At 55.1% G+C, this 10,524-nt stretch overlaps 2 protein-coding genes across 2 annotated transcripts; both read right to left on the bottom strand.

The window, feature by feature from the left end:
• Nucleotides 1–714: 714 nt before the first annotated feature.
• Nucleotides 715–1,383, bottom strand: CkaCkLH20_12482 (hsp20-like protein; the record flags this gene model as incomplete). Its single annotated transcript, XM_038895195.1, has 1 exon — nucleotides 715–1,383. The coding sequence occupies one exon, from the start codon at nucleotides 1,381–1,383 to the stop codon at nucleotides 715–717; it is 669 nt and encodes a 222-aa protein (XP_038739463.1).
• Nucleotides 1,384–3,451: 2,068 nt separating this feature from the next.
• Nucleotides 3,452–5,541, bottom strand: CkaCkLH20_12481 (yt521-b-like splicing; the record flags this gene model as incomplete). The annotated part of the gene is made up of 4 exons (XM_038895194.1): nucleotides 3,452–4,057; nucleotides 4,108–4,631; nucleotides 4,686–4,745; nucleotides 4,800–5,541. 4 exons carry the CDS (start codon nucleotides 5,539–5,541, stop codon nucleotides 3,452–3,454), a joined length of 1,932 nt encoding a protein of 643 aa, XP_038739462.1.
• Nucleotides 5,542–10,524: the final 4,983 nt, after the last annotated feature.

The raw sequence follows: 10,524 nt of genomic DNA, 5'->3' as shown, positions 1-10,524 counted from the left end.
ATGGAAGGTGTTTCGTTGGTGTGACAAATGGGTTATATGGAACGGACGGTGTAGGCGTACATTTGTTTTTTATGCATGTTCTGGGGTGTCGGTCGGTGCAACTTAAAAGTCAATGACCGCTTTATGCCCTGTTTTACAGCCGGGTGATTATACCACTCGAGTGTTGTTCCTTTGTAAGAGCTAGCTAGCAAGTTCCTAGTCTGTACGAATTATAAACGTTTCAATGAGTTAAAATCTAGGCGCCAAAGCTGAAATCCGCTTGGAATATCTCAAAGTAAAACTGGTGCCCAACTCTGAATGTCTCGTTTCTTTACATGCCTCACACTCGACCATTGGGCCCCGAATCTCGCAGACCCGCAGGCACACTGAGTTACCTACCTAGGTTTTCTACTTGGTAAAATTTCACTCTTTGCAAGAAAACTATTTTATCACATCTTAGCAGGTGAAACTTATTGTTTGTTTTTATATGAGTTTTATTGAAAGATGCTATTTACAAGCCAATGGAGAGAACCGGGGTCTGTCCAGAGGCATTAGCAGTTTGTGCCATGCTTGAATTCCCAAACACCAAGCCATGCAGTTGGATCATTAGTGCGAACTCGATCGCGAAACCCCCACCCCCTTATCGTCGATATTGTTGCTGTTGTACAGAAATCATGAAATTATTCGTAAAGGAAGGCCGTCGTCGTTGTTGTGTCGAATTGTGAGTGCATGCATTTAGTTGACCTGGATGCGGCGGGTCTCGTGCTTGGGAGCCTTGGGGACCCGGATCGTGAGGATACCGTCCTGGAACTTGGCAGAGACGTTCTCCTGGCTGATCTGGCCCGGGAAGTTGAAGACTCTGCTGAACTCGCCGACGCTGCGCTCAGAGACCCAGTACTTGGCGTTGTCGACGGGGCCCTGCGGCTGCTGGTCCTTCTTCTTGTCAACCTCGGCGACGGTGTTGGCGGAGGTGGACTCGGCCTCGTTCTCGTCCTCGACGGTGGCCTTGTGCGCGGAGGCGGAGCGAGGACGCTCCTCCTTGCCGTCGGTGAGGGCGCCGCTCATCTCGGTGCCCTGCTGGAGGAGGCCGGCGGGCGGGGTGCCTGCGGTGTAGGTGCGCTCGACACGGCCGCGGATGTGGAGGGTGTGGGGGTCGGTGAACTCGATGGAGACGTCCTCCTTCTTCATGCCCGGGAGCTCACCGTGGAGCTCGTAGGCGTCCTCGACCTCGCGGACATCGAACTTTGGCTGGAAGGTCGGGACGTGGTTGCGGTGAGTGCCGCGGGTGGTGGTGCCGTTCTGACTGCCCTGGCGAGAGTAGTTGTCGAAGTCCTCGAGAAGGCGGAAGAGGGGGGTGAAGGAGGCGTCGTTGGAGTTGTAGAAGTTGCGGGGGAAGAAAGCCATTTTGGTTGTGTTGTGTGGATTGGTGAAAAGTAAAAGTGTGTGTTTTGAAATCGTTGCGTTGAAGTGTTTTAGGCGATTTAGATCGCAGAAGTTGTGAGCGTGTTGTTTTGAGAGTGTGATTGTTACAATTGCTTTGTTGTTGTTGTTGTTGTTCTGATGATGAGAAGGATATCGGATAGGGAGGATCAAGACGGTTGATTTATACACTTGAGGCAGGCACCTTCGAGCCTTCGCAGAATTTCCGGAATCATCGCTGGATGTGCGATGTCATCATGGCAAGGTCATTCTGGAAGCGGCTCGGACGTTGCGGAAGGGACGCGAATGCGCATGGAAACCTGCGCTGGGGGATTCTATGGGGTAAGCAGCTGGTGATGGCTTCACGATGCTTCGAGGTGCTTCTGCGCATAGAAGCTCATGGAAACTTCCAGCACATTCGCCCAAATCGCAGTGATGGCGGCCACCGAGCCAACTCAAAAGCATCAATTGACTTGAAACAATAAATTCGAACACATTCAATCTTCGATATTCTCGTTCTACATCCGCTCTTCGTATTTTCCGTACACTGCTCATCATCGTTGAATTCTAGCAACATGAGGCCCTGTGTAAGCTGGCCCGGGCAGAACGTTCCCTTTGCTTCCTCGCCTAATTTTAGAGTTTCGGCGTCGGAACAGGGGAGGAGGTAACTTTTCAACCAATAGGCTTTTGTCCTTTGACGTCAAACGGGTGGTCCGTGAAGGACCCCTGGCCGCCCTCCGAGGGCTGCCGGGCCCAGACTCGCCCATTCAGCTGGCGTCTTCCATCTCTTTCCGCCGTCCACGTCCCGCCGTCTCAAGGGAGAATTCCCTCCGCGTGGGATGAGGGCACGGTCTGGCCGCGCCTTCCGCCTCCCGTCCGCAACCTCCAGGTCCGTCCTTTAGCCGATTCATTTCCGGCAATGGTCGTCGTCACGGTGTTTCGAACGCCTTCTAGCAAGCGCGGTCGTGAACCCGTATACCGACAACTGACGCAATGCTCGAGTCAAGAAGAAACAGACGGAAGAAACACACAGCTACCGACATCAGGGGTAGTCGGAGAGCGTGGGGAAACTCGCCTCGCCTCGCCTCAATTGCATCCCAGAAGGTCATGGAAGTCATTTCTCAGCATCGGAGACGAGACAATCGAACAACCAATCCCAGAGAGTATTCAAGACCTCCCCCCAAACCTGCTTCAGCTGTGAACGTTCGCTAGCCACTATTAACCCCTGTACGGCAAGCTAATTGATGTAACGGTACGCCTATTCGTGCCACGGCGCTTCGGAGGGCACACGCAAACGAGCACGGAAACCATGCCAAATCCGCCCTAGGCCATGGTGCACAAAGCAGCTTCGCAGAGATATCGCGAGTGCCCGTTGCAGCGACCAGTTTCCACAAGTCTTGTCGATGATCTTGGAGGGTTGACGACGAGTCGACGACAGACGCCCAACAGGCAAGGACAGCATGAGACGTGCCCGGTGCGGTGAGCCGTGCCACCGTCGTCCTTGTTAATTAAGGTTCCGGCATGCATTTCGACTCGGGTTCATCCTTTCCCGCTTTCCCAGGGTCAAGCCACACATGTGGATGTCGCCACTTCGCAGGTGCCACATTCGATCGACGACATGTCTTGGGGACCACGGCAAGTGCTCCGTTATCTTGACTGCGTTTCCCGACTATACTCGTGAATCTCGTATCGTCAGGATGTGGTAGGCGGACAAGGCCGAAGGGGAGAAATGGCCTGGAAGTAGCCAAAGTTTCCGCTCCGTCCGCCGACGGGGCAGTTGATCAAAGTCGCTAAAGCCTGTCTTCTCTTTTTGTCGCATCGCGACCTGCTCTGACCATGACTAGTGTACATTGCACTTGTAGAAATTAGACAGTCGGATTAGGTACAATGTGAACCATTATCAGATAGCCAACAATCCTGCCCCAGCGCTCGCCATGGCCTGCATATGCGCTCGTCGTCGTAGCACGTCCAAATCCGTCATCAACCATAGAACCAAGACAAAAAATGACCCCGTGACCAGGAAATAAGGTACCGAGATGTCATGATCGCCAATTCACTGCTGGAACTGAGACCTCATAGGGGGATATCCTGCAATCATGGCCATTCCGGGTCGCATAGCAGCTGGCACTGCTCCAGGGTTCGGGGGGCTCTGGACGCGGTTGAAGAGCCCGATCAACCTCCGACCAACAGATGGTTCCAACTCCGTACCATCCCGTGCAATCTTCACTTCTCTGTTCGAATTCCAGGAGTTCCGGAGCCCGCGAGTCCGGTAAAACGGTAGTCGTGCGGTCGACAACCACTCGAGCTTGAAAGGCTTCCCCCAGGCCTTCGCCGGACCTTCGCCCTCCTGGTTCCCACTCTTCCTGCTGCTCACGTCGCTCTGCTCCTCCTCTTCATCCCCGCTATCCCCATCTTCACGCTCCGCCTCCCAGAAAATCGTCCCCCTGGCCGAGTCATCAATGATCCTGCCCTTGGGCGCGTATTCCGTGGCTTCCGTGGGGATGGCCTTTGGGAGATCGATATCGTTCGCGGATTGTGCCTTCGGGGCAAACTCGATCGCGGCGGCGGGGTCTTCGTTGATTGGAGAAGTCATCCTGGCGTAGCCAAAGTACTCGCCCGACTTATTCGCAGAAAATACAAGGTAAACGTTATCGACAGCCTGTCGATATCAAGTCAGCATCCACAAACTCATACCTGGACTTTACTTACCTCGTAAGCACCGTTGAGAGACTGCTCATTGTGAGATTGAGTCGCCCAGATTCCAGTCCTGACACTAAGCTCGAGATCCTCCACTGTCAGACTCTTCAGAATGAAGAACTTGTCCTTCTGAGGAGCTGCTTCCGCTGGCGTGACCGGCTTTGAGTCAACCGCGGTTGCCTCTGGTGCTGAAGCCTCCGGCGTGCTACTCTCCGCAACGATCGGCTGCGCGGGGACTTCGTGCGGGGTTTGCGAGCCCGATGATGCCGCCGGCCCAGTAGGCGCAGTCATGCCCGTGACTCCTTCGACTGTGCTCTTGCGAAGACGGGAGACCAGTCGTACGGACTGGAACTTCGAATCGTGCAGCTTCTGCTGAGCCGTAACGCAGGTCTGCTCGTCTCTGAAGTTTGCGAAGGCGCAGTTACTCTTCGAGATCAGGAACAGAGACTCGAGACCGTTCGCTTCCTTGCAAACGTGATGAACCAGGCTCATCAGATCGGTTTGGGGTGGTAGATTTCCTATCCAGATTGCGTGTCCTGCTGACCATCAGCGATTTGGTTATTGGAATGCCATCATAAAAATTTGCTCACCGCTCTGTCGCGGTTTCCGCGGTGGTCCTCGGACAATGCCAGATCTGCCCTCTCCAGCATCTACGACTGTGTTAGTACTGTTATGTACCCCTGATTCCTCAAATGACCACTGACCGACCGACTTGCCCTGGGAACTATGCTGGTCAACGCCGTTCACAGGCTGCGGCAAGATTCTCGGGTCGTTGTGTGTGGCGTTCGCTGCGGCCATGTACTGGGACGAGATCATCGGATTCGGCATCGCCTGGTTGTGAGGGGCATAGTGGCCTGACGGAGGGTAGTAGTAACCCTGCGGCATGTGGCTACCCTGCGGGTTCATGATCATTTGGTTTGGGTAGAAACCCATGTTCGGACGAGCCTGCTGTTGCGTCGGAGAAAGTTGGCTGGCATAGTAATGCTGCATCTGAGGGTGCTGAGGCATGTAGTAATGGGGATTGCCCATATGCATCGGGGCCTGTCCGGGGAACTGGGGAGCCATCTGAGGCATTTGCTGCATCATCGACGGCGAAGACGTGGCGGGGCTGAATCGTTGCTGCTGCTGCTGTTGCTGCTGCTGAGGCTGGCCGCCAGGCGCATAGGGTCCATGCCTCATGGGGGCGTGGGGGAGCGCGTTCGCCATGCCGTTCATGTTGAAGGCGCCAGGACGGCCCTGGCCTTGCTGTGCCATGTCGAGTTGGGAGGAGAAGGCATGCTGCGGGGGGCCGTACTGTTGCTGGTGATGCTGGGGCAGCGTCGCGCCTTGAGCCTCCATTCTTGACTTTTCGTCGAGGATATACGAGACACCTACAGCGTTCAGGCCTTGGTGAGAGTCCGCGACAGGATACTCGTTGGCGCTGGTTGGGGGTTGAACATCTCCCATTTGTAATGTGGTTGGTGCAACCTGCAGCCGGAGTCTATACCGCCCACAAACTGTCTCGCCCGAGTTAGCAAGTTCGCCAAAACCAGCGAACGGTACCAACGGCCTCAGGAAGCTGGTCCGTTTTGTAGTTTATACCTTCACGGAAGGACTAGCCCAAGCCTCCGTTTGCTAAGTCGACGGCTCTGGCTAGGGCGAGCCCGGCAAGAGAATCGCTCACAGGAAGGATATGACGGGTGTGTGATTCTAGGCGCCACAGAGAGATTGAGCTATTTGCGGAAGATGAGCGAATGCCCACGTTGTGGCCAATGTGGCTAGTTTGCACAGCCTTTGAAGGAAAGGGGGGGGGGGGTTTCGGTCTAGAAAGTCACGCTTCCGAGCGACCCAGGGTATATGTGGCAGGAAACCCTGCTCTGGGATGAAGAGTGTGTGAAAGTGTGGCTCAATGAAATTCCTAGAAGGCGATCAGCTCGTGTGGGCGGCCAATACCGATACAGAGAAGAGCCCGAAGCAGGGGGCACGGCGTAGCCTCGAGTACCGGGGTAAAGGGGGAGCTGCCGACGAGAGGACGGGACGAAGAAACGAGACGCGAGGGCCCAGATTAGGGAACTCCAGGCATGCATATCGTGTGGAGAGGTGCGGCTTTCTAGGTGGTGCAATCGCCACTAAACGAGGGCTGTCTCTTACCTGAACTTCGGGGCCCTGAGGCAGGGGTCGTTCTTTCTGGGACCTTTCGAGAAGACTGTACTGGCAGTTCAAGGCTTCGCGGAATGCGAACCCGATATTGGGAGAGCGAACGCGAGGTGAATGGTTCAGTAAAGAAATGACAAGTTGAATAGACTGAGTGTTGCGCGCGGGCTGGCCAGTATACACAGCGCGTGATCTGAGAGGCAACGAAGGAAGAAGTAAGGACTAGAGGTAGGCTGATGGTGGAAACCGTGTCAATCGGATGACAAGTAAGGCAGCTCAACTGAGTGTCTGACGGATAGTTCCCTGGCGTGACCGTTAGAGAACTGTTACCACAGTAGGGTGATGTAGGCAACACAAAGACTTGCTTGACCTTCTAACGTCCAATGATATTTGATATTTATGGAAGAGAAAAGGGCACAAGCCATCATGAGACCTAGAGAGCAGCCAGGAAGAAGACCACAAAAGACAGCACAGGGTCGATGTCAAGTTACCAGGAAGAAGGTGGCCAAAAGCCGGGTTCGGGGATCTGGCTACGCAGATAGTAACGTGCCGGGAAGTCGAATTAACCAGCTGCTTAGCAATATCGGGGCTGTGGACAGGCGGCAACGGCAGAAGGGCTCGCCGATGAGGCAAGAGAAACGTTTTGAGGTCTTGGAAGCGCGAGATAGCGGAACGTGTTGTGGAAGGTACAGGACAGCCCCAGAGTCTCGAGGAGCTGTCGAGGGTGACGATGAGCAGGAGGCGGATTCGGAGGAGTGGACAATTGGGGATTCGAGAGCAGCGGTTCCGGGATGTAGGCTGCGCCAGCTTTCGCCGCAATGTATCCGTTGCTACTTCTCCAGGAGACGTCGACCCAGAGCCAGACCACCAGGAAGAGGCCGAGATGGCAGCACCGTAACTGGGCGTCCGTACCGTACCACACCGAGCTGTTGGAAAAGAAGGGGACGAGTGAGAGTTGAGACTGGAGACTGGTAAGGCGAGATGGGAACGGCCGGGCCAGGCAGTGGGTTAAGTGGCGTTCAAGGGGGTGTGAGTTTAGGACCAAACGTGGTGTAAATGTGAAAACAGACGCAGACGCGAGAGACGCAGAAGGGGAGAGCTTCACAAGCAGTTTGGCAGGCGGCCACTGCATCCAGGACGGTTCAGCCCAGGTGGAACGGGGTCCAAAGACGGGTCGAGAGGGTGTGATGGTAGAGGAGGCGGATTGAGAGCTGCGGGTAAGGGGACATCCCTGAGGGTGGGAACGAACTGATGTGCATGGCCAGGTGCCCGTTCTGGAACGAGGAGCAGCAAATTGGATGAAGAAAGATGGGATTTTTTTTTCTTCGGTTCTTGGCTGCCGCTCTCAGATGTGCAAGGGACACAGATGTGGTCGGGTGGCCCTCCCACTCGACCGGGCCACGAGCTAGAGTAGGCAAGGAACGCACTACATAGTACACTACGGATATGGCTGTCTGGTGTTTTCCGCAGGGATACTTTGAGGTACGAGTATTCAGGATCAGAGGTAGGTAAGGTAGGTAAGGTAAGGTACTGATGATGTTCGTCTTCGACAATGGAGGAAAGGAAGACAAGAGACGAAGAGGGCCAAGAGAGGAGAGACCAGACACTGTACCTTACGTTGGCGGAGGGTGAGAGGGAAGGGACGGGTATCGAGAAACAACAGAAGAGGCCGAGCCCAGGGCAAGGCAAGCATAGCAGAACACCCAACAGAAACAGAAGAGAACACAACAGGTGGACGCCGTAGCCGTCGATGGAGTTTGACCCAGTCAACCAGTCTAGGTTGTCATTTGCCACTTGACCCGCCGACCATTTTCATGTCAGGATCCAGTTTGAGGGTGAACCGGTCATGGTCAAGTACTACCTGCAATCCAAAGAAAGGCAATGGGAAAAAAAAGGGCAGGAGAAAAAAAAAAGGCAGCGTTGTTGTTAGTCCCGGGTCTCGTCCGGCAGCCCAGCCACAGACTCCCCCGAGAAATCAGATTCGCCTCCGAGTACGTACACTCGAGATACCTAGGCAGGTACTTCTCCAGGTACATGACTTGTACATGCGGAGTTGCAATCATCGACAATTGGGTTGCTCCGTCTGTCTGCTCCCTGCCCTGCATTGCAAAACTTTTGCTGGTGTTCGCTACTGCTCTCGTTGCCTTCACGTTGACGTTGCCGTCCATCGCTTGATGGGATCGTCAACCTCCCAGTTCAGTGTATCTTGCGACGGCAGTTGTGCTATCAATAGACATATACCACTATCCGCATCCCCCTGTAACTGAGCAGGGAACTAAAGACCCTTCAACAGATCGTCGTCTGCTCGTCATTGCTTTTTCTGATTGGGCTTCTCGGGTGCTTTCGCATGACTGCAATGCGGCATCTCGAGACACAATCATACGGGTGTTGCAAGAGAGAGATAGCATTGGGCTGCGGACGGTGGCACAAATAACTCCTCTCCCGTCACCGTCATCACGCCCAGACCCTGGCAGCTGGCCCCCAAGCCTCATTTTAGGCTTTGGCTACCCGTAGTTTGATTTGCTTGATCTGACCAGTCCTGACGTGATGTGATCAAAGCTGGCTTGCTTGCCTTGCGCACCCAAGAATCAGAATCCGGGGGCGGCTATGCGCTTCGAAAGCCAATGAGTGGAATGATGCAAAGTCCCACGGAAGGGCTCGATGATCCGCAGAAAAGCACACGAGGCTTGTACCTTTTTGACCCTCGCTATACCACAAAGGCATATGGGAGGTTCGTGTCTCTCCTTTTCTCCGCCGCCATCACCTTCTCGTTACTTTCGGGAATTTGGAATAAGGCCATGATATCCACAACAAATCTGCCACAGCTTGGACGGCTGCTGTCTCCTATGCTGTCTAGCGCCCCCTTTGGAGTCAATGACGTGTTGCAAAATGCCAGCTTGGACGGCATCTGTACAGACAGTATCTTGGTACATGGTAGTAGTAGTAGTAGTAGTGATGAAAGATCTTCGACGGGTAACCGGCTCGGGGTGCGCAGAGACCCTCCGGCCATCGTCTCAGACGGACCATGAGGCGGCCCAAGCCAGCGCTGTCCGGCGCCGTGGAACCATAGTCGTTCCTGTCAGTTCCAACGAGGGGCCTAGGGCTATTGACGGGTGCTAGCGGGCATGTAGTCCCGCAAAGAACGGGCCAAGTGGGAGCCCGAGAGATGAGGCCGACGGATGTCATCGATGATCTGAATTGCTGCAGAGCGGGGATCAGTCAGCAGCGTCGAGCCACGGCATACAATCCAGCGAAATCTCATCTCGATGTACGAAAGTGTCAGGGTTGTAATCCCTGCACCGATGTCGGGGTAGGAATGAGATTGGAGGCTCAATTTGCAGCATACAACAGGCGGTACTCCGGACAGTAGGACAGGCCTAGACCAGGCCTCGTCGAGCTGTAGCCTGTCAGCCGCATGGCTGATACATAGTACCTCGGGGAGGTCTGGAAGGGACCTGGCCTGGGACCATCGGGTATCATGTCGTGTGGTGTCGCGGTGCGGGGAGACCGGTGGTCTAGACCGTTCTCCCCTAACCCAGAGCGCATCTGGCACATCTGTGAGAAATCTCTGGGCACGGGAGGCCTGCAACTGGCCCTCAGCCCACGGGTGGATGTGGATTGGTGGTCTGATGTCTCTCTCGAAGCCAGGACGGGCTAGGGTGAAGTTCGCGAGCGGCGGCAACTGCCAACCGGTAGAAGGTGGTCGGCCGAGTGTCAAATCTACTCGTCCACTGCAGAGACGGGAGCCGGGCTTCCAAGGCTGGAGACGGACGGAAATAATGTACCGGACAGGAAAACAAGACGTGTGTTGAAGCGAAGCGAGGCGAGGACAAAAGTGCATGGAGCCACGTCCCGCAATTCAGTGCGTATCCGAAATAGAGATGACGAAAAACGACGGTAAGTCGGGGTATGGGATGGTGTTGCCTGACTTGTGAAGCATCGGGGTCCTTCTTGGATGCGCTGTGTCCGTACGTGAGGCAAAGGGGCGTCGGCAGGTGGTGGTAGCTGGTGGTGGTGGTGTTGTTGGGCGTTGGTGTCGCTGTGTGAGAATCTGTGAGGAAATGGAAGGAAAGAGATGAAAAGCGGTGCTCTTTCCGCCAGGCTGTGGATGTTGCTGGATGGCGACTTCCATTTGCGGGTTCAGTGTTCACAGGTGAGTTGAGGGTCCGCGCGGTCCACTTCTCTCCCACTCCACCTCAGTTTCCGGTGGCTCCACGTCCAGTGTCTGCGGGCACCGCACCTGCAACGGGAGACCGAAGGACGGCCACCGGCGCGGGCACGCTTGGCGCACCGCGT

The sequence above is a fragment of the Colletotrichum karsti genome (genome assembly GCF_011947395.1).
Source record: "Colletotrichum karsti strain CkLH20 chromosome Unknown Scaffold60, whole genome shotgun sequence".
Classification (NCBI taxonomy): domain Eukaryota; kingdom Fungi; phylum Ascomycota; class Sordariomycetes; order Glomerellales; family Glomerellaceae; genus Colletotrichum; species Colletotrichum karsti.
Note: the sequence above shows the minus strand (reverse complement) of the source record. Positions and strands in the feature narration are given on the sequence as shown.